The 25389-nt window shown below is 35.4% G+C and overlaps 1 protein-coding gene across 9 annotated transcripts in view; it reads right to left on the bottom strand.

Annotated features, from left to right (window-relative positions):
• The window catches only part of INPP4B (inositol polyphosphate-4-phosphatase type II B), an 814614-nt gene that overhangs the window by 148086 nt on the left and 641139 nt on the right, over positions 1–25389 (bottom strand). For all 9 annotated transcript variants that reach the window (XM_017959077.3, XM_017959071.3, XM_017959072.3 and 6 more), the window contains one exon: positions 16972–17080. In XM_017959077.3, coding sequence (XP_017814566.1) covers positions 16972–17080 — 109 coding nt within the window. The remainder of the gene's footprint in view (positions 1–16971; positions 17081–25389) is intronic.

The following is a 25389-nucleotide window of genomic DNA, read 5'->3' as shown; positions in this document are numbered from 1 at the left end:
ATGATTTCCAAATCTTCATCTGTAGCCTAGACTTTCACCCTGAACTCCAATGAAAACAAAAGCTCTCCTGTTTACAGATGCAGCTTAACATGTCCCAAACTGATCCCGAGATCTGCTCCCCGCCTTCAACACCCAGCTCCTTTGCACTCTTCCCCATCTTAGATTATGGCAGGTCCATTTAATATTGTCTGTCATTCTTTGGCTCTTATCTTTCATCCAAATTTTCAGAAAGTCGTGCTTTTTCCTTCAAAATATATCCAGAATCCAACCACTTATTTCCACATTCATTGCAACCACCTCATCATTCCTACCACTAGGATTAGTGCAATAGCTCACAAACTGGTCTCCACTCCTCTGTACTTAAACTTATCTATTGCAAGATAAACAATACTCTAAGATATTGAAGTCCTTGATTTATGCTTAGGGTTTGAAGAAGGCAGGAGGCAGACAAGAAGAGAAATACAATTTATTTTCCTTAACTCCTTGACCACAAGTGCACATGGTGGGACTTGCTCTATTACTTATCCATCCTTTCACTTTCCACTCCATTGCTACCTCCACTCCTTAATCTGTTTGCTCAACCAAGCTACTACTTTGCACAGCGGAGTCATTAAAAAAGATAGATGAGACATGAGTAACAGGCAAGGAGGAAAACAAGAAAGAAAAGACAGGGAAGGTGGGGCATGAACAGAAGGGGATTGGGATTGATGACTTTAGGGAAAAATGACTTAGAGTGGTGTGTCTCTTCTCCTGTGGCAGAATTAAATGTCCAGAGGAAAAAAAAATCTAGAACATCTAGAACTATTTCCACTTATCTTTTTCTAGCTCAAACACACCCTGTAAAAAACAAAAAACAAAAAACAACAACAAAAAAAAACAATGTGGTCTCTTGAATCCGGAGAACTTGAATACTCTCAGTTCTGACTGAGAAGAAAATAGTGTGGATCACAAAAGATCATTTACACCTTAGTGCACTTAAATATACCCTTCTGGTCTCACACGGTTTAATAACGGGCTTTGTGCCTCTCTGCTTTCCCCAATGCACCCTTTCCATTTTCTACAAGAAATGGGGTTTGGAGAAAAGAATTAGAAAACAAAAACAAAAACAAAACAGTATTTTACCTCCTATGGATTTCACTTATATAATTAAATGAGCTATATGATCTGTACTTAAATTAATATTTATCTTTACTCCTGTTTTTAAAAAAATCACGGTTTTGAGCTGGGCGCAGTGGCTCACACCTGTAATCCCAGCACTTCGGGAGGCCAAGGCGGGCAGCTTGCCTGAGCTCAGGAGTTTGAGGTCAGCCTGGGAAACATAGTGAAACCCTGTCTCTACTAAAATACAAAAAATTAGCCAGGCGTGGCAGTAGGCACCTGTAGTCTCAGCTACTCAGGAGGCTGAGGTAGGAGAATTGCTTGAACCCAGGAGGTGGAGGTTGCAGTGAACCAAGATGGCCCCACTGCACTCCAGTGTGGGCAACAGAGCAAAACTCCATCTGAAAAAAAAAAAACAAAAAAAAAAACAAAAAAAAACATGGTTTCAAGAAAATTTTAGAATCAAAGAGTGTTCTGATCAAAAGTTGATTCTGTCATTTATTAGCTCTGTGACAAATGATGCCAATTAAGCAGGAAAACAAAATTAGCATTCATTTCTGCTCAAAATTCCCCCTCTAAGAAAATGTGTTTATTGGCTCAGATCACAGTGGTTTCTACTATTCCACTTTTCAGTTTGCAAGTTCTTACTTGCACTTTCTAAACCACTGAAACCTCTTTTTTATGCACATCCTTTACTTAGCCCTACTCTTGCTTTAATGCAAATTTTCCAGGTACCATTATATGACCTTTAAATAAGCAAAGTCCAATGTGCTTTCCTGTCCAATTTCCTTTCCTGGCCTATTCCCACTTGTCCATGAGTTCACTTGCCTTGATTTCCTTTGCCATCTTCCAAGATCTAGTCAGTTCTATTTCTGCCTAGTATGGCTTCTGGTATTTTCATGTTGTCCCTCTACCAGGGTGTTATGAGGATAATACCCAAACCTGGTCTCCTGATTCCTTCCAACCTTGAAACCTTCTCAGCTTCATCCTAGGCCTTATGCCCTAATATACTTTAATCAAGTATAGGATAAGAAAGATCCAGGAGTAAAAATCATTCCCCAGTACTCTACAAATATAAATGTTCCTTTGACTGCAAACAGGCATGAGAGACCTTTTTGGGGTGACGAAAATGTCCTAAAATGGGATTGTGATGATGACTGCACAACTCTGAAAATTTACTAAAAATCTTCAAATTATATACTTCCAAAAGTTCATTTTTATTCTAGAAAAACTATACTACAATAAATTTCTTTTAGAAAAACCAAATCTTTCCAGCATAAGACTTTATAGACTAACAATTATGATTCTGCGATAATACAAAAAAAAAAAAAAACACACAGAAGGTACATATATAAGCCATTTTATTTTTTTCATGTTAAATCAGACAATAAGTGAATCCCTAATAAAGCCAATATTTTATACTGCATAATTTATGCTAATAATTTAAATCTCCTCCTCTATCACGTTAATAGACAATAATCATCGGGTACATATACACTATGGGCCTAGCATTATGTTAAATGTTAGTTTTTCAGGGATTATATTATTTAATTTTGACAACAATCCTCTAAGGAACAAATATTAATCCAAGATGTAGAAACTGAAGCTTGAGTAAGTAACTTGACCTGGGTCACACAAACTAGCACAGATGGTAAAACCAGGTTCAAACCTGGGTCTTTACTGTTACACAGTTTGAACTCCTAATTATGTTTTACTATCTTTTGAACACAGTATCAACCAATTTTAAATTTGGAAAAATTAAAATGCTATAACTAATATAGGAAACATCTTTAATAAGTATCACTTATAAATATTAAAACAAACTATAATTAAAGAAGTTATCACCTAATTAAAACAAAGTTCATTAGAGATGTATGATTCTATTTTATAACACAGATTGAAGAATTTCAGAATTGTCTCACAGTAAATTATTTTCAACAAATATTTAATAACTACTACTCAGTCAATGAATTAAGAAAAGCAAAAAGACAGAGGTACTCAGTTAACAAGGTAATCAGTGGATCATGTGTAATGATGCCAGCCCACTAAATGCTACATGCAGGGCGGGTAGTGAGAAAGAAGATAAAGGGAAATACTATTTTGTCTGAGTCTTTTTCCCACAAGAGCTTGCAACCTAAGGCTCTAGACGCTTGGTGTCTATGAATATCCTGAGGACAGCTGCAGTTTCAGGGCTGGCTTACTAACCACTCTGCACTAAAGTTCCTTACATTCCTGAGAGGAAAGGAAAAGGATGGCAATTGCGTCCAAATGTTCTAGGTTTTCCGAGATTGGAGAATCTTTTTGTTACCTAGTTTCCTTATTTGCTGGAAGTAGAAGTTGCAAAAAGATTTTATGAAAACATTTCTCTTATTTTACAACTAAAAAAAGGAGGAAGGATAAAACAAATATTCAAAAATAAATGTAACTGTATTTATCTGTGGCATTCTAAGTAAACGTATTAACTTTTCCAACACATTCACTGATATGATTAGATTGATGTCTTCTGTATATATGTCATACTTCCTTTCAGGCACATTTTTTACATACAGCTCTACATACCTCATAATCCACAGAATAATTGAAATGACTACATAATATTCAGCTTTAGTGATGCAGAATAGTTTGCTTATTCATTCATCAATTCAAAATGCTTACACTATTTTACTATTATGAATGGTAATCTATGAATATCTCTGAAAAATTTACTCCTTTTATTTTTATTGTGGCCATATTCCTTAAAAAAGTGGTATTCCTAAGGGGTATCTGAAAGGGCTGTAGATAGAAAACTGGTAAGGCTAGAGCTTTAAAAATATTTTTACTGACTACTACGCAGAACAATTTTAGGCAGATTAACATAGTAACTGACTCTGAGTGCAAATCACCACATCAATTCACATGATTTTTAATAGCACAAATAATTTATTTTAAACATTATATTCTCTTAAAGACCCATAAGGAATTGAGTAGACCAACTACATTTTATTTCTCTCTGGTGGATAGCAAAATCCCTTCCTAAGTTAACATTGTACATTTATGAAAAGGATGCTTGTGTTGATCATCTTTTGACTGCTTGAGGGTAAATGAGTATGGAAGAACTTGCGAGTAAGGACAGAAGTCTAATTTTCTAGGTTTGGTTCTGTTATTAGCTGCACTGGTGACTGAATCTTTGTTTGTTGGTATTTTCATCAATAAAATAAGTAGGAGAATTCATGCTTTCTGGGATCCTCCATACGTTCTATGATTTAAAATATTATTGGCTGGGCACGGTGACTCACGCCAGTAATCCCAGCACTTTGGGAGGCTGAGGTGGGCAGATCACGAGGTCAGGAGATTGAGACCATCCTGGTTAACACGGTGAAACCACATGTCTACAAAAATTACAAAAAATTAGCCGGGCGTGGTGGCAGGCGCCTGTAGTCTCAGCTACTCGGGAGGCTGAGGCAGGAGAATGGCATGAACCTGGGAGGCAGAGCTTGCTGTGAGCCGAGATCAGGCCACTGCACTCCAGCCTGGGCAACAGACAGAGACTCCGTCTCAAAAAAAAAAAAAAAAAAAATTCTTAATGTGAAAAAAAGCACAGACTCAACAAGATTATTTTCTTATTTCTCAAAATGTCTCTTTAATGGAATATAAACAACTGACCTTATTAATTAAGCAATGGAAATGAATGGCTTATTTCCTGTATCCCCTTTCTCAGCTGTCTTGGCATTACCCAGTTATAGAAACCAGAAACCTAAGAGTGCTTCAATCCTGCCCAGTCTCCCTCAAGCCGTCATCTAACTGGATTTAAATTCTGTTAGATACTTCCTTAAAATCTTCAACTCCCCAGGTACCTGTTTTCCCTCATGCCACTATTATAATAGTCTAATTGTTTGCAATTCTTCTGTTCTCTCTACACTGTCACTCCTAATAATATGATCATGCCAATCTTCAGCTGAAAACCTACCAATTACAGTATCGGTAGCCTACAGGGTGAACTGCCAGGAGCTGACATAGCAAATAATTGTTTAAGATTTGGTCCGTGTTCCCTGCCCAGCCTAACATCCTTTCACATTCAACTACACTCTAGCAGCTGCTCCGTGTTGCTGGAGTTTATAAGCCAAGGTGCAGTGAACGGCACTATCATTCCCCAGATGTATGTGGGAGTCTTCCTTGATACCTCTAGGTTCTTACCTCCACTCCTAACACACACACACAACCCCCAGTTGCCCCTAAATACCTCTGTAATTTATCTCCTCTCCATCTCTGCTGACACTATAAGCCAATCCATCTTCCTTCTCTGATGGGCTTACCACAATAATCAATTATTAATGTAAGCCTCATCACAAGGAAGAGGACATTGAAATAATTCAGGCAGTCTTCTCTAATAACGATTTTCCAATAACAGTATTTATCTCATGTAACACAGCCAATTGTTTGATTTTTCCATGACATAAATTCCATATGTACATTTTAAAAAGTTTATTATCTTGTAGAAAAAAAAAAGAGATGTTCTACAGTTAACTTTCAAACCTCTGAAAAATATAGTATATTGTATTTGTAGATGCCTGGCAATTTATTTGTAGATATGTTTCTTTTCTGCTGTATGTTGCCTTTGCAATGATGACTGTCAAATATCTAGAACAACAGACAACTTTAAAACTATTCTGGAAACCACTTGGCTTTTAACAAGTTCAAAAGTTCCTCCTTGGGTTTAGTGAATACTGCGGAGATAACATAGTGTGTCATGGTTTAAAATGTTGTTTCAGTTTACAGCAAAGGAGAAAGGTAACTTCTGATTTACAGAAAATAAATCCTCAAATCATATTATCTTTATATATTTAGTTTTAAAAGTAAACAGAAAAAATGTATTTTTTCCTGTAATTTTCATATTAGACTTAACATTTTTGCTTTTAAACCCTAATCTTCTTGATTATTTTTTTCTGACATATCTCTAGGTACACACATGTAGCCACAGCTATAGTGGAGACAAGGAAACCCAAGAGTGAGAGGTTCAGTGGCTTTCTGAAATCCTACAATAAGACTGGTTATGTATTTTGTCATTTTCAGACTGCCCTCTTCACCAAATTTCATATTATTAAAAATGTAGGGATAGTTTAGCAAATACATTTTGTCATTTACAATTGAAGTCATTTTCTTTAAAATAAATATTTAACTTTTTAAAATTCTGAACTGTCACACTATACACAGTGCCTCCTGCCTAAACATCAGATCATTCTTTGCCTCACAAGCTTTTGGACAGGTTATTGGAAGAATGCCACAACTTGGAAGTGTTAAAGTCACTACTGTATTACTGATATTGAGTCAGGTTTTTAAGTTAGCCATTTTTTAAATAAATTGTCTCCCTTCTTTCAGAAGACATAAAAGCATATTTTCCCTTGCTAGTGAGGTACAAGGAAACACTGATGTTATACCTGCCAAATATATGTATAGGTTTTGTTACCAAAACCTATCAGACATTTCCCACAAGTGCCTCTTTGTTTGTTTCTTTTTCCTAATTCCAAAAAAAGTCTCTATGTCCACTACCTAATTCCGTCACACTGATCTCTTCTTCAGGCATAGTCATTGGTTCTTCCCTTTGCTCTTATGGCAGGCAACCTTTTGATGTTATTCATTCATTCCCCCATATATAGGTCCATTCATCAAACACTTATCAAGTTAGTCCCTGGGGATACTGACTGTGGTAAACTGGACAGACACATTTCATATTCTCAGAGCACATATAGTCTAGAGGGATTTTGTACACTGGAGGCTTAAAGCAGACTTGGCTTAGACAAGGAGTCAGAAGAAGCTTCCAGGCAGAAATGATTTTAAGCTAAGATCTGTGGTGGTGAGAAAGTTCTCTCTGATTCACTATGGAGGGCAGTGGGGAGGGAAAGATGATGGTGTCGTAGTGCGAGATGAAGCTGGAGAAGAAACCAGGGCAAGATCACATGTATATATTGTTGCAACTTAGATTTTCTCCTGCAAGCAAGAGGCAGCTAAAAAATGTTTAAAATTATGAAATCACAAGAATAAATATTTGCCTTTAAGAAATATAATTCCAACCAAGATAAGGATAAATGATTGGGTGAGAGCCAGTCTGGAAGGAAGGACAGTAATTAAGAGGTTTGATAATAGAATATTTAAAAGACAGTGGTTCTATGGGCTAGGATTCTTAGCCTATATTTTATTATTAAAATGAATAACTTCCAGATATATAAGAAGGTAAATTAATTTTAAGAGAAAGCAAGGGAGAAGAAGTTGTCAAGGATTTTCAGGTGCTACATTGAACAGTGGGGTAGATGATCATATCTTTTTATTAAGAAACATAACACCCAAAAGAAGCAAGTTTGAGAGCCAAAGGGATGCAAAATGATTCAATATCTCAATCTTGAGGTGTATGGGAGATATGAGTAAAGTGGAGCTACCTGCTAGATGCTTATAAACATAAATATAAATACATATATGTATATATTTATATGTATTTATACACCTCATTAGCCATACCTCTACTTCACACATGAATAATATCCAAATTCATATTTCTTAACTAAGAAGCCTTAGTTTCTTAGTTAAGAAAGAAGTCCTCTTAACTAAGTGTAGTTATATTAAGTGTAGGAATTTATCTAGAAGAAACACTCAGAAATTTGCAAAGATATATGAATAAGGATATACTTTGCAAGTGCAGGTGGTTCTAACCAAAAACTTAGGAACAATCTAAATGACCATCAATAATGTATTGGTTAGATAATTATGTTAAATCAAATCAATAAAATCCTACTCAGCTTACAGAAAGAATAAGATTTCCATGCACTAAATTAAGAAACTGCCTAAGCATTTTTGTGGAAATGTATCCCTTACATATATTTACATAAATAATAGCTAATATCGATTAAGACCTCATCATGTGCCAGGCACAGTTATAAATGCTTAGTATATATAAACTCATCAAATTTTAAGAACAACCCTCTGGGGTAAGCAATATTATTTCCACTTTACAGATGAGGAAACTAAGGTACAGAAAGGTGTGGTAATCTAATGTCACAAAGACAGTATGTGAGAATCAGAATTCAAACCCACACTGGGAGTGGAGTCTATGAATTGTCTGAGATGAAAGTTTCTGCTTGTCCCAGAATGGGGGACAGAAAAATTAAACAGAGTTACAGAAAATTCAAGAACATCATATTCTCAAGATTTGAGTTTGTGGACTAAGAGAATCACTGCTAAACCTTAAATAATTTGACATTCCAAGAAGAAATCTTGCTGCAAAATATATTACACTGCTCAGATTGGTTTTTTTTTTTTTTTTTTTTTTTTTAAAAAAGGACTGGAACAGGTAGGCTTTCAACTATACAAGCCTCTTTATTCCTTGAATTTGTGGGCTCTAAACAAATTTTGATTTTGTATACAGCTACAATGAAAATAAAAGAGAAGGAAAAACTGCATTACAAATTCACTTATTACAAATTCAGTCAGGATCATGTGAAATTGAGCAAAAGTTCTTCCATTCATTGTACCACATTTAGTTCAAAGCTTTGCAGGCTTCATTATTTACTTCATACAGTATGTTCAAGCCTCAGCATGACTACTTAATTAAAAGCACTTTACTCTCCCTCTATGAAGATTTGGTGTTATATACAAGGAGTTGTATATAGGGAAGTACACATGAAGAGAAACCTGGTGGACAGTTTTGGCTGATCTATCCCGTATTTGCCAAAATATGAACAGAGTTAAGAGCTGAGAGTAGCCAACAAGGAACTAACTCACAGAAGAAAAAAAAAAATGTACTCCCAAGGAATCAAATTATAATCAAAAGAAAAACTTTAATTACCGTTTCCTTCAAAATGATATATTGTCAGCTACTGAACACAGTCCAAAAGAAAAAAAGGAACTGACAGGGGCTTTTATTTAAATTATTCTTATTTCCAGAGTGCCCATGTAATTTTACCATAATTTTTAAAAGAAAATTTTGTGACAGAAAATGTTCTTACTGAAAAGAAAAAAATAAAGTATATTCAAAAGTGAAAGGGAGATAAATTTTAGCTAAATTTTAGCTATAGCCTATGAGGCTGATCTTTTTAAATTTGGAGTATTGGGCATGACTTCCAAAGAAACACAAAGATTTAAGTTGTTTTATAAATGAAGAGTATTATATTCATATTATGTGTATGTGTGTGTCTGTGTGTGTATATATATGCATCTATCTATAAAAATATATATACATTTGCATACCATATATATACACACACACACACTTTTGTTTTTTTTTTTTTTTTGTTTTTTTGAGACAGGGCCTCTCTCCGTCACCCAGAGGCTGGAGTTCAGTGGGATGATCTCGGCTCACTTCAACCTCCACCTTGCAGGCTCAAGTGATCCTTCCACTTTAGCCTCCCAAGCAGCTGGGACTAAAGGCACATACTACCAAGTCTGACTAATTTTTGCACTTTTTTGTAGAGACAAGAGTCTTGTCATGTTGCTCAGGCTGGTCTCAAACTCCTGAGCTCTAGCAAACCACTGGCCTTGGCCTCCCAAAGTCCTGGGATTACAGGCATGAGCCATCACCCCTGGCCTATACTATGTATATAACTTAAAAATTAGTCATTTTCAACAGTTTTGCAGTTTTGAATTTTTAATAGAAAAAAATAACGATGTAAATTATATGTGTTAAAAAAGACTGGATGAGAGCACCCAGTATGCTACCAGTGATTGTTGTTAAGGAGGAATATTACAAGTATACTTTTCATCACTTTCTTTTGATTTTTCTGTTTTCCAGTAAGCATATTTCTTTACAAAACTGGAAAGTTATCAGTGAAATTATTTATTAAAATATATATCATTAAAGGATCAAAGTATTTCTACTTAAAATATATATGGTATGACTTATGAGTTCATACAAAATACAAAGCATAGTTAAGATCTCAGACTCTAAATTGCGCTGTCAATGACTGACAAGTCAAAGGTCTAAGTGGAACCTAGGGATCAAATAGAAAAAAAATCAAAGTAGGGAAAAAAAGAATTATCATCCCCAATCAAATAATACGATCACATTGCTTTCACTGAATGCTTCAAATCACTCTTTCATAAAAAGAAATAAACATTTTTATTCTTAAGAATGAAAGTGAAGGTGATTAAAACAAATATTTTTGTAACTACTGATTAGTCTGCTCATTTGTTACTGGAGAAGGCATAGAAATCTGATTTTATGTTTTGCATCTCCCAAATTAAGTAGTGGTTAATAGTTCTATCAGAAGAACCCATTTCAAAGGTAACAGTATAAGGTTTTGCATCCAGTTCTCCCATTCCTGGTTTATTGGATGCCTACTATGTTATAGGTTAGGGACAGCTTATTTCCCTGATATGATTTTCCCCTTTTAATGTAAAAATCCTCCTATTTATAATAGAGAGTAAGAAAATATCTACCTTTATTCCTCTTTACAGTAGTAAGAAAACTTTTCAGTCCCAGAGTTTTTGCCCTGTGACTGTGTAACCATTTATCTTATAGGAGATATGGCTGCTTTAACTCTTTATGTTGTTGTTTGCTGTGGTCTGAATGTTTGTATTCCCCAACATTCATATGTTGAAACCTAGTCATGAAGGTGATAATATTAGCAAGTGGAGCCTTTGAAAGGTGATGAGGTCATGAGGAATCTGTACTTGTAATGGGAGGTCCCTGAGAGCTGCCTTGCCCTTCTACCAGGTGAGGGTACAGCTAGAAGGTGCCATCTATGAGGATGGGCTCTTATCAGACACTCAATCTGCTGGTGCCTTGATTTTGGACTTCCTAGTCTCTAGATCTCAGGGCCGTAAGTTTCAGTTGTTTATAAATTACCTAGTTAAGATATTTTGTTAGCAGCAGGAATAGACTAAGACCTTGCTTTACTTTTCTTTAAAGAAGGTCCCCAGACTGGGCGCAGTGACTCCCACCAGTAATCCCAGCACTTTGGGAGGCCAAGGAGGGTGGATCACGAGGTCAGGAGTTCCAGACCATCCTGGCCAATATGGTAAAACCTCATCTCTACTAAAAATACAAAAAAAAAAAAAAAATTAGCCAGGTATGGTAGCATATGCCTGTAGTCCCAGTTACTCAGGAGGTTGAGGCAGAAGAATTGCTTGAACCCGGGAAGCAGAGGTTGCAGTGAGCTGAGATCGCACCCCTGCACTCCAGCCTGGGTGACAGAGTGAGACTTCATCTCAGAAAAAAAAAAAAAAGTCCCAAATTCCAGCACAGGCTGTAGTTGTTGCAAGATCAAGTAGAGCCTGCCACATTCTTATCAGTAAGATTTTAGTTTATTTTTCTTAATACTTTTTGAAGTGATTTTTTTCTCTTTTCTGATTGAAATCTGGGGGAAGCAAATATTCATTAAGAGCATCTGGAGCATATTCAGGGAAGGTGGCTGTGTAACTAGGGTAATCACTCAAGACAGGCATTTAAATTAGGACCACTTGCAGGGCATTAGTTCTGTAGTTCCAAATGAATACATAGATAGTAACAAATTAAAATTCTCAAGAAGAAGCTAACATGTCCTTCATGGGCTTTTTTTTTTTTTTTCTTTTTTTTCATTTTAACGAAGAGTCTTGGTTTTAATTACTTTTTTGTGTTAATGAAAGAGTTAGGCTTTTAGGTCATGATCCTACTTAGTGAAAGTTCCGTCTGAATCTGATGTTCCTGACATCGAGGCAGGTGGATTGCCTGAGGTCAGGAGTTCTAGACCAGCCTGGCCAACACTGTGAAACCCTGTCTCTACTAGAAATACAAAATTAGCCAGGGTGTGGTGGTGTGTGCCTGTAGTCCCAGCTACTTGGGAGGCCAGGGACAGGAGAATCTCTTGAACCCAGGAGGCAGAGGTTGCAGTGAGCCGAGATCTTGCAATTGTAATCCTGCCTGGGCAACAAGAGCAAAACTCTGGGATGGGATGCAATGGGATGGGAAGGGAAGGGAAGGGAAAAAAAAAATCTGAGTGTGGTGGCTCATGCCTGTAATCCCAAAACTTTGCAAGGACAAGGTGTGCAGATCCCTTGAGCCCAGGAGTTCAAGACCAGATTGATCAAGATGTTGAAACCCTATCTCTGCAAACAAATATAAAAATTAGTTGGGCATAGTGGTGTGCATCTGTAATCCCAGCTACTTGGGAGGTTGACGTAGGAGAATCACTTAAACCCAGGAGGTGGAGGTTGCAGTGAATGGAGATGGCACTAATGCACTCACCCTAGGTGATAGAGTAACACTCCATCTCAAAAAAAAAAAAAAAAAAAGCTTAAAGAAAGCCAAATATATGTTGTAGGAATAAGTTTGCCTTTCTGTTAAACAATGCTAAAAGTAAACACTTGATTCATATTTTGAGGGAGAAATCCACAAACTTTCACATGGTGTTGAAGTAAATCAACTGACACTAGGTACAAGTAGGTGTTTGATGTTACAAGAGAATACATAAGTCACAAACATCCTGATTTGGGTCTATTAAAAAATGTGTAATTAGAATTTTGGTTATCTTAGAAAGATACCAAGTTTTCAGTATGAAATCCTCTATGATATGTTCAATTGTGTGTGTCTGAACGTTACTCAAGCCCAGATTGTCCAAGATCAAAATTCTTATAGCTTTACCCTCACATTCGGTTCCATTTTGCAACTCTCTAATGAGTTTAGGATTCTCCAAACAAAAATTTCCAGTAAGTGAGTTGTAATACTTTATATCTCAATAAATATTCTTTTACTTAGATTTCCTTTCCTCTTGATATATACCAATTGAAGTTCTATATAGTTTTTCAAGTTCAACTCATTTGTGTAGGTATTTCTGGTTTTATTCTCCAAACCTTTTCTCTGTCTTCAGATAGCACTATTCGTTCATAGCTATATCAGTAGTTCTCAACCCTGGCTACACATTAGGCTCACCTGGGAAGCTTTTAAAATGTATCAATCCCTGGGCCCAACTACCAAAGGCTTTGACTTAATTTTTCTGGGGTGATATCCTGTTATAAACAAAAGGTTTTAAAGCTCCAAAGGTGATTCCAGTGTGCAGCCAAGGTTGGTAACCCCTGCTCTCTATATTATTAATCTTATTGCATTATGATTATTTGTGAAACTTTTTCTCCAATTCTAGTTTTTAGCACTTTTAAGTCAGCAACTGTATCTGATTTATATGTGAATTCCAATGCCCGTGTATTTGATCTACATAATACTTATATACACAAGGCACTCCATCTCTTATTCAAGGAAAGCATAATGTATTACAGAAACATCACACAAGAAAAACCTTAATACATTACTTTGGCCTAGTAAGGCTACAAGAGAAGTAAAAATAAAATATTAGGGAGGAGAGCAAAATCAACTTGAAAAATCAGGAAAGCCTAATTACAGGGGTGAAATTTTCACATGGACCATGTGTAGAATTTTGAGTAGGATTATGTAAATGGCTTTCACAGAAAGAAATGAAAAATAGTAGAAAATGAGGAGAACAGAATAATTTATTGTAAAAGGAAACAGAACAAGGAAAAAGGAAAAGGTAGAAATACATGAAGCCCATCTAGGAAATAGTTTATACAGCGTTTTAGAAACAACAATAGAAGTGGGTGATGAGGGTAGACATTGGTGGGAAAATCATGGGTGCTTTGAATGCCCAATGGATAAGCATGGACTCCTCAAAGTTTCTAAGCACAAGAGTAAGGTACTCAGATACTGTGCTTTAAAAGTTCAATCTCCCTAATTGTCTCATAACTTTTAATAAATATGGTTGTATGACCTGAATTGCTTTATACAAATACTATAAGCAATGTTCTTATGCTAAAACCCTTTTCATTTTGTGGCCATTAAGTATTAATCACAAAAGAGATCATCAACGGACATAAACATAAATTATATCTTTTCTCAGATGACAATATTTTATTGGCTTAGATGAGAAAAAAAAATAAGTGAAGGTGAAATAGTACAATGACTGTGGTTTTTCCCAAAAAATCTGGCCTAAAAGAGTTGGCTATCGGGTTTTTTTTTTTTGGTTTTTTTGTTTGTTTGTTTGTTTGTTTGTTTTTGGTTGGGGGCAATATCAAATGAAAGATGAGGCAAAGAAAAATTTCCTCACTTGTGATTTCATGTCCTGCAAAATATCATTGTCTACTTTAACCTAAAGTCCAAATTACTCATTTCATATAGTCATTCTTCTATACATTGCTGTTGACAGAGAAATGCAATATTTGTTGCTGAAAAAGCCTGCAGAAAATGTATTGCATGGTGCGATAACTCTGTAATCATTAAATCTCGGCTCAAGTTAGCTCTTAATTTAACAGGTAGGCTGATAGTCATGCTCAACAGTATATTGCCTCAGCAAGCAGTATTTGTCCCAAACCACTGCCCTATGGAGAATTCTTTTAAGATCCACAAAGTTCTTTTTTATTTCTTTTAAAATCTTTATTGTATTTAATCAATAAAGCAATGAAACACAAATAAAACATTTAAAGCAATCAGTGTTTGTAAGCACTGAACACAATTCTACTTTTATCTTAAAAGTAACCTAAGATCTGTGTGTGTGTGTGTGTGTGTTTGTGTGTGTGTGTGTTGATATGTAACAGCCCAGTAAAAAGTGAAGAAAAGTGAAGGATTCAAATATTTATGCAAATATTTAAACCTTAAGAAATATTAGTTAGAGTCTAACCATAGAACTCAACAGTTGTCTTTGACAGAAATATATTTTATAAAATTACAGGGTTAGGTTCCATATTTCACATACTGATGCTTTATATGCTCAGCTGGATTCTGACTGCCCTGTGGGCAGTTTTGAGTCTTCTAATTGAGTTATACACTTTAAAATTTAATTGAGGAAAAAAAAAATAGATTAAGTCAACTCTCAACTCTCAAGGCTGAGACATAGTTCCAGACAAGATGGAGTAAATGCAATCTATTTTATTTCCCCTGTCAATCACAATGAAACATTCTAGATAAAACATATACGTCACCTATCAAAAGACTCCAAAAGGTAGACTAAAAAGGTATATTAGTTAGGGACCTCGGGACTTAAGGAATGATATGACAGTGAGTTCCATGGGATTTTTTTTGCCTCCTATAATGTCCCAAACTGGGTGCCACAGAATTTCTCAATGCAGCAAAGAACCAACAAAAAATAGCACCCAGGAAAAGCCAAAGAACCTGGAACAGGGTGGCCCAGCCATACCAACCTGTTCTGGAAGTGAATACCACAAAAATGTCATGTCCCTTCTCCACTAGAAGAATGGTACAGTAGGGAATCAGTGAGAAATACCCTCCATCCCCCCTCAATTCCATGGGCAAAACCCTGTCTTCCACCCATACCTCCACTTCAGTAGGCATGGCATCCCTTCCCCCATGGAGCCTGTGGTGTGAATTAACTTCCAACTCCCATAAAGTAAACAGGAGTCGCCTCTCCCCTGGAGAGCCCATGTTTGAAACTTTGACTTCCACTCCCAACTGCAATAATATTTGTGAGAAGGGTGTGAGTATTAATGGGTAACCTGAGGGAGTTTCTTTGTGGTGATGAAACAGTTCTATATGATGTTTATAATAGTGATGGTTACTCTAATCTACCCATGCAATATAATTTTATAAAACTATAAACCTTTACCCACCAAAAGCAAACAAACAAAAATGAACAAAAAACTAGAAAAATCATAGTAAGAACCATAACAGAGTTAATATTGTACCAAAGTCAATTCCATAAAAGGAAAAAAGAAAAACATATGTGTATTGGTAGTTTATATATTTATATGATAGTAAGTCAATTATTCAACTCTCACCTCCTTTAAATGCTTTCTTCCTAAACATCTGGGCACCAAAAAACAAATTTTATATTTGACAAACGTGATAAAACTTTAAAAAATTTTCTGGTTTTGGCACTCAAACTGATTTTCTAATACTATTACTAAATCAACTGTGACTGAAGAATGACTATTTTTCCCTAACTTTCAAAATTTGGATTCTTCAACAGACCCCAGGACCTACTTAAGGGTGGAGGGTGGAGGAAGGTGAGGATTGAAAAACTACCTATTAGATACTATGCTTATTACCTGGGTGGCAAAATAACCTGTACACCAAATCCCTGTGACATGCAATTTACTGTGGCCGGGGGTGGGGGGGGAACCCTTGCACACATACCCTTGGAATCTAAAACCAAAAAAATTGAGATTCTTAACTTAAGACGAGTAACTATTTGAAAAGGAAAGTAGTTATTCTTCATACCTGGATAATGCGCTTTATGTTTTACATGAGCGTGGTCACAGACAGAGAATATTATAGGATAAGCTCAACTGATGAGACATGGGGCAGAACTATAAACTACTGCTGCAAAAGCTTGATAAGGCAATATTTAAAAGCATCTAAAAACAAAAACTGGGGAAAGAGTATAATAAAATTACAAATAATAGTGGTAATACTCATGCCTTTTCCCTAAGGAACAGAACATAGAATTCTGTATTGTTGTGTCTCTTTCAAGTGGCACAATTAAATGAGCCTGAGGTCAGCATGGAAATTACTAGTAGGGTAAAAACCATAAATTAGGAGCCATATTCTCTATTCAGTATCTTTGGCTCCACAGTTAAGTTAGACTATATTTCTAGCTAAATCTCTGAACACTTCCTTTGAGCAAGCAATAGTTGACACTAGAATATCACCCCTTAGTCATATGACTTCCTGAAAATTTTCTGTCATCACAATGCCACTCAGTAAGTAAGACACTTAGGCAATTTGTTTAATCTAATTTCTTCTCTGGTAGTTTTGAGATATTTAACAACTCTATGTTACTAAATAGGTTAAGATGTCAAGAACTATACATTGTGATGGACCAATCTTCTTTATTCTAACCTTGTATATAGACTTCTCCAAAGGGGAGATGTTATTAATGGAATCTGTGCTTTCCTCCTGTCTTTACTTACTTTCTTCTTTCTGTTTCAAATCTATGGAGTAGTTTCCGAAGACCACCATTCTTAAATCCCTGAAAATGGGCAGCTGGGGCTCCCACAGTGATGACATCGTAGAGAGCATCTGGAATAGAAATAGACAAGGAGATGAACACTTTGCAAACATTTATCTCCGCCATGCTGTTTGCATTGACGTATACCTACTGTAGGAAGTATGAGGAATTACTCTGTTTAATTTTGCAGGAATAACTATGAACTCACATCTCAAGGGGGAAAGAGGAGCTAATCAATCTTTCTAAAAGCCACCTGTGCACCTAAACAAGATATAATATTTTCCTGATTTATGACTACATCTTAATTCTATGCTACAGTGTAGAACAGTGTGTTCTCTCATTATTCTACATACTTACTGAGATAACATGTTAATTGCTCTTTTGTGTATTTTACTTTATTGAGTTTTGCATCATTTAATTTGCAATCATGTTGAAATTCAACAATAATGAACAATCTTTCAACCAAATTTTACATAGAAAAAAAACAAAATATTAGGCATTTTGACTCAAGGGCAGAAGAGTGTTAGTGCATTTTTAAAAATCTATACAGAGTACTTTCCTGATTGTGTATACTAAATCTTACACAACTTCAAATGGATGCTTTTGCAATTTCCGTAGGTGACATAGAAAGAATACATAAAATGTTTCTTGTTCTGTTTTCTAGTAAGACACTTTGTTTTTATAACAAAAAAATCCATACTTTTAAATTGAAACTTAATCCTTTGATCTTGAAAGCCATGAAGTTTGATACATACTAAGTTTATGACTTCAAAACATGCCATCAGTTTTACATTCTAATGCAAAGTATCCCCATAAGAAGGAAGACAGAGTGAATGGTCTCTTGTTAAACTACATTTTATTTGAGAAACCTAATTTCACAGTAGATCCTTGTCAAATTGATTTTGCTATTGACACTTTGGTTGTTCTTCAGATCTCATTTACTAGGAAAACATAAATTATTTTATTAGCTTCAAGTAAACACCATAACTTCTTCAGAGCAGTTCAATCCAGATGCATCTAAAAATTTTCTTTCAATAAAAAACGTCTTCAAGCGAAAGATGTCAGCAGCATTCAGAAAATGCAAGATCATAAGAAAGAATACAACACAAATCAACCCATCAATAAGGCATATCATGAAAATCACTTAATAGTTAACTGTGACCTGTTTAAAAAGTCACTAATAAACTAGAAGTCAGCTCTTCTTAAGATAGCAGAATATTAGATTTGTAAGAAATTTAAATTTTTTCTAGTTCAGGGGATTTTAGCCTAGGGCTAAGACACTGGTTTCAAGGTGTCCAAGAATGTTTGTTAATTACATAATTACGTCTGTTCTATGTCATGGAAAGGGATCACAGCTTTCTCAAAGGGTCATGAGATCACCCCAAAGTTACCAACATTATATTCTAGTCCACCTTCATTTATCTGATAAGAATCCTGAGGACCATTACAAGCTAACTGCTTTGTCCATTTACCTGATAAGAAGCCTGAGGATCATTAGAATTTAACTGCTTTGTCTAAAACCCCAAGGATTTTACACTCAGGGACTTCTGGCTTCGAACTCAGTGACAGAGAGTAAGGGTTCCCTGGTGGTTTAAGTTACCGATGGGAACCTGAGTGCTGGCTTTGGATTCCAGATCTGCCACTTATTTAACTTCTCTATGTCTCAGTTTCCTCACTTATAAAATGTAGTTGAAAGTAGCTAAAAGTGGTAAGCATTTAGTAAATGTTATCTACGATTATTATTTTCTGTATAAGAAACAATCGCACCAATTAAAGGTGATATAGTAAATTTTGTCTATTTCCCCATAAAAATAAACTTTTGAGTCTGAAAGGAAAAATGACGCTGGGGCTCAGTCTTCTGAATGGAATGAGTTCCCATGTTAATTAAAATGCAAAAAGACAAATTATCATGACAATGCAACAAAATATGCTGCATTTCTGCCAAAAATCGGGTGACCAGCAATACCAACAATATACAGAATGACTAAAAATATTATTCAGCCTTAAAAAAGATGGAAACTCTGCCATCTGCAACAAAATGAATGAGCCTGGAGAACAATATGCTACATGAAATAAGCCAGTTCCAGGACAAACACTCCACTTACATGAAGTATTCAAAATAGTCAACCTCATAGAACCAGAGAATATAATGGTGACTGTCAGGAAATGGAGAGGGGGAATGCAAAGTTGCTATTCAATAGGCATAAAGTTTTAGTTATGCAAAATAAGTTCCAGAGACATGCTGTACAACATAGTGCCTATAGTTAATAACACTGTATTGTTCACTTAAACATGTATTAAGAGGGCATATCTTATGTTAAGTCTTCTTAAAACAACAACAACCACCAAAAAAAAAAAAAAAAAAGCCACAAAAAAACCTTTTAGACTTGATGGGTTAATTGTGGTGACAGCTTCATGGGGGTATGCCTATGTCCAAATTCATCAAGTTGTAAAAATATATGCAGGTTTTTGTAGGTCAATTTTACTTCAATAAAGCTGTTTTACAAAAAATGTAGACATATATTCCACTAAACCTAAACTAAATGTATTCTTACTTCAACTTCCCCCAAAACATTGCCAGTAGCCTTTCCACAACTACCCAATAAGAAGGGAAAGAAAAGGGAGGGGAAATCTGAATAGAGACAGAACTCTGAATTAATGAAAGTTTAAATAACTAACTTTTGTCAAATTTGCAAAAACATTCGTCCACAAGCATGTTTATAATTCCTTGTAGTGTCTTGTAAGAGGCCTATGCAAGTGGCAGGCCCTGACACTATAGCTGTTTCAGCTTTACGGTGAATCTGTGTCTTCAATTCATCCGTAATTTCAGCATCCTCCAAAGCGACTCTCTGGGAACAGAAACAGTCTCTATTCATCCACCTCCCTGCTCATGAGAATTCTAGACATCTATGAAGAAACCAAGACATTTTGAAATAGCAGGAAAAGAAGCAGCATGGTGTTTGAATGGTCTCCTCCTCTCATAACAAAGAACTGATTGTTTATTGTTAAATCTAAATGAAGGAGTTTGTGTTTCTATAGAACCATCTATAATACAACTCCTAAAGTTATGAACAAGCTGTTCTGTAAAGTTCTGATGTTTTCTTTTAATTCTATTTTCTGTTTATGAACTCATCCCTTTTAAGGTTTTCACACCGTATTTTTACCAAGGCCTATGAAATCTCTTGACTAGTTCTGACCTCTTCCAAACAAAATAATCCAATTCCTAACAGCTTTATGGGCAAGTCTGAGTTTCAAAACCTATTCAGCTTAACATGTTCTAACTCTTGACCCTAACTGGCTCTTCCTTCCTGGTTCCCTGTGACAAATACAGAAAACACATTCCTTTAAGCCTCCAAGAGTAGAGTCTTCAAGATCATGTTCAATTCCTCTCCTTCCCTCATCATTGTATCACATCAGTTCTAACAACTCTGTTACAAAATCTTAATTCTCTTTGTTCATGTTACTTATCTTTATCTTAGTGCTCACCTTCCTTATTTCTTGTCTGGATGACTACTGTCTCTCAACGTTAGCCTCTCTGCATCCACAATGCAGTAGTTCACTTTTATATGAGTGGCCAGTTGGTTACTCTATCTGACACACAGCCTTCAATACTTAATTCCTCCTTATAAATGTTCATAGTAGAACATTAAAACATCTTAAGGTCATATTTAGGTCATCTATGACCTGGGTCCAATTCTTTCTTGGTCACATCATCTAGTGTATTATAAGCACCATGAAAGTGAAAATTATTGTAATCCCAGCACTTTGGGAGGCCGGGGAGGGCAGATCAATTGAGGCCAGGAGTTTGAGACCAGGCTGGCCAACATGGTGAAACCCTGTCTCTGCTAAAAATCCAAATATTTAGCCAGGAGTGGTGGCAGCCAGCTGTAATCCCAGCTAGTGGGGAAGCTGAGGCAGGAGAATCACATGAACCTGGGAGGCACAGGTTGCAGTGAGCCGAGATACGCCATTGCACTGCAGCCTGGGCAATAAGAGTGAAACTCCATCAGAAAGAAAGGAAAGGAAAGAGAAAGGGAAAGGGAAAGGGAAGGAAAAGGAAAAGGAAATGAAGAAGGAAGGAAAGAAAGAGGGAGGGAGGGACGGAGGGAGGGAGGGAGGGAAGGAAGGAAGGAAGGAAGGAAGGAAGGAAGGAAGGAAGGAAGGAAGGAAGGAAGGAAGGAAAAAATTATTGTAGTCATTTTCAAGAGTATATCCTCAATGCCTGACACATGGGAGGTACTCCTCATTTATAGCATGATTGTCTGTTGTCCAGTTACAACAGTAGTTCCACATTTCTTGAAGTCTTTACATCTTCGTCTTTGTGTTCTCTGACTTGGATAATTTTCCATCCCAACCTCCCTTCCGTTTCTTTGCTACTGAAATCCCACTGCTCTTTTGCAATCAAACTCAATTATCACCTTCTCTTTGAAGCCTTTCTGAATATTCCAGTCAGAATAATAATTTTTATCTATACTTCCACGTTGCTTTGTCTTTACCTTGAAGATGTAATTCCTTATGATAGTTTCTATATTCAAATAAAATAATGAATGTGGTCATAAAATTGTTACAATTGCCTTAAGACTCATATTGTTCACTGGATATATGTTATTTGTGGATAAGAATTATATTTAATAAACAATAACAATGTTAATAATAATGATGATGAGAATATAGTAAGAGCACAATAATAGTTCCTAAATGAATGAATAATTATGACAACAGCTGGCATTTACTCAGTGCATACCTGAACCCTTACTCTAGGAGGTACTCTATTATCAGGATCTCATTTAATTTTCAAAATAATACTATAAGATATATATAATTTCCCCAACTTTATAGATAATAAAACAGATTCTCCATGAGATTTGTCTAGTCTTAATGCTAGAAAATAATTTGTCTAGTCTTAATGCTAGTAAGTTTTGGATCTGATATATTTTCCAAAGTCTGATTCACTAAACAAAAAAATTTATACTATAAACAACCTTCAATGTCTTAGTCACGCTTAGATTCTTCCATTAGCTGCAGCAACAATGAGCACATACTGGATGCTCAATAAATTTGATTTGTGTTAACATTCTAGATGTTTGTTTCTAAAATAGAGATGTTATTGTGATCACATCAAAAAGAAGATTAAACATTTATTGTTAATTGTGGTCTCAGAGGGCAAACAAAAGCTTGTAATTTATAAAAATAAAAAAATGATTAAACTGACCTGACCTATATTATCCTAATCTTTATTCATTCACTAAACAAACACCTACGGAACACACACTATTTTCAAGGGTGACCCTCATTTCCTGTGAATATTTAAAATTAAGGACCAAAAATTTCTGTATTAGAATTGATGCAATTCTTATTTATCAAACATACAGAGGTTTCAGCATGATTTACTCCAGCAGCAACTAGGTACACACTTAAATTATAAGCAAAATTAATTTTCACCTTAATTACCTTTCTCATCCAGGTATTGTTTCTAGTTTTGCTATAGTTTTCATTTGTTCTTTTTTTCATTTTAAAATACTTCTTTTTTCTTAAGCTTTTCTTTTCCAGCTTTCTCCCATGCTTTTTTTTCCCCTATTTTTATTTAAAAAAAAATCCTTCCACAATCTTATGTCATATCCACAATTCCCTTTTCTTATCACTCTGTTCATTTCCTTGTTCTCATCTTTGGCTTCCTTCCCTGTGTTCCCTGCAGGATTCCTTCGCTTCAGAGGGTCAATGTCTTATTTATAATCCCTTGAATTACTTGCAGTTTGTGAACTCTTTTCCAATTTCTCATCTATTTATTTTAGTATCTTTCTCACTTTTTTATAAGTTCATAATATAGGCAAACATCAAGTGGCTGTAAGATAAATACGTGTAAATATTCTGAGGGAAAATAGTAGATCTGGCTTTTATCATATTTATGATTCATATTCCTAACTCAAGATAATTCATGGAGAGATATTCTACATATTCTGTTTAAGATGTCAGAATATAGAAAGTAAATGACACAATTAATTAAATGCCTTTTCTTTAATCCGGTTCCAATTCTCACACTCTCCTAAGGCTCTTCCCATTACCTAAACTGCCCTCCTCTCTTTCATTTTTCTGTTCTTTATTCTTGTAAATTTCATACTTAGGCCTTGTTGCTAAGTTAGTTCCTACACAGAGATCTTTGTGTAATGTATCCAGCTAGAAATACTTACTTCTTCCTCTTTCTTATCATAGTCCTAAATTTATATCTTTATCAGAGTATTACTTTTCATATTGCATAAAATAATTTTGATAGTTAATTTACTTTCTTCTCTAGGCTTCACACAATGTAAAATACGGCATTGTGCATTTAATATCTTTTTCTTCAAATGGAAATCATTGTAAGCTGTAGGTGCTCAAAAATGTCGATAAATAAATAAATATATAAATATTTAGATGCTCAATTCGGTTTGTCTTGTTTGTCATTAGCTCATACAGGGAATTAATATTCTTAACTGATGAATAAAATATTTATATACTCTGTCAATAAAAACATTAGAATCTGGCTACACATGCACACACACACACACAGATGCACATATACACACAGATCTCAGGAATATGTGTGTATATATGTATATATATACTGGATTATAGTCTATAAATGATCAAAGAGCTTATAACTAAATTGCTATCAATATTTCCATGGAATTTGAATTAACTTTTAATATGCTGTCTAAAACAGGAAGGAATATAGAATTCCTTTAAGGAGATGTATTCAGGTTGGTTTTTCCACTCACACATTGTTTTCTCTCCTAGGATCTTGTCTTTCATTTAGCTGTCAGGTCTTCTCAAGCTCCTCCAATCTATGAGAGTTCTTAAGTCTTTCACTGTCTCTCATAGTCTTGACATTTTTGAAGAGTACTGATCAGTTACTTTGTAGAATGTTCCTCAGCTTGGGTTTCTCTTACAGTTTGTCATTAGACTGAGGTTCTGCAATATGGAGCAGAATGCTACAGAGGTGATGTGCCCTTCTCAGAGCATCGTATCAGTGTATGTTTCTGTACTACTTTGAGGCTAACCTTGATGCACTGGGGTGCCTGCCACTACTGACAGTTAATTCTCCCCTGGAAAGTTAGTAAACATCTGGGGGGACATACTTGGAGGCTATGCAAATATCCTTTTTCTGCTTCAACTTTCACTCACTATTTTTTGCATTCATTGATGGATCTTAAATTATTACTGATATATCTGAATAGTAATTTTTTGTTTCATTCCTCTCACATTATTAATCAGAATTCTTCTGAAAGGCATGATTGACTCTTCTCTTCCATTCATTTACTTATTCTGTTGTCTATTAATATTAATATAGGCCCATGGGAATTTTTTATTTGGTTAATGACTCAGTAATATCTTTCTGCTGTTCAAGTTGTGCCAGCTTTGTGTTTTGGGAGCTCCTTAAGTTTGGCTGTTGTGCCCTTTATATATAACTATTCTATTAAAAACATTTTTTTTAGCATGTCACTACTTTCTAGAGCCACAAGATGCTCCAGAATCATCTTGTATTTTCCCTGACTCAGCCCTGCAATCAACCAGCTTTCCAATAAACCTTGATCCTTTTTATTAGGGAATAGTGTTTAGAAATCAAGCACTGAGGACTAGTTATGCTCACTGCTACTATGGTGTCACTGTTTTCCCTTTCAGTAGCTAGGACTAGAAAACATATGTACTATACTAATTGTGTATACATATTTCCATATTTATTTCCTTATCTGCCTCTATTCTTTATTTCTCATTCCTTTTATTATCACTTTTATAATTTTATTGATCATTTATTATCACTTAACATAATGAAAGTAGGTTAAAAATAAAGCAGTTTGGGGATAATAAATTCTAAGACAGACATTGATAAGCAACAAAACAATCAGGATTCGAAAAAAATAAGCAGACTTAATGTGTTCTCAAACGTGAAAGTACTAGAGAGCAAAAATAGGGGAAAAGTCCCCAAACATTCTTCAGTTTTGAACTTCATAGAACAAGTTTCAAATTGACAAACTCTCACAGCTAGCAAAAGTGTAGCACCTTATCTAACTCCTAGAAAGGCATTTTCAACCTATGATATTCCATTGATGTCAAGAGGTCCTCTCCACAAAGACACTAGATATGGTTTATGTATAGATACTTATAAAGCAAACAAAGCCTCCCTCTCTTTGTATTTCCTCTACTGCATTCTGATTCTACCTATCTTGATCAGAACCACTACTCAAAAAGCTTGAATCTTTGTGTGAATATTTTACAGAAGTCCAAAGAGTTTGGCTTTAAATAGCATTCGTACACTTCAGGTCTTCAAAAAACTGGTTTTAAGTTTTAAACTTTTAACTTTGATAGCCAAAGAGTGTCTTTGAAGAAAACAATTGGAAAGTAG

The sequence above is a fragment of the Papio anubis genome, chromosome 3 (assembly GCF_008728515.1).
Source record: "Papio anubis isolate 15944 chromosome 3, Panubis1.0, whole genome shotgun sequence".
NCBI lineage: Eukaryota > Metazoa > Chordata > Mammalia > Primates > Cercopithecidae > Papio > Papio anubis.
Note: the sequence above shows the minus strand (reverse complement) of the source record. Positions and strands in the feature narration are given on the sequence as shown.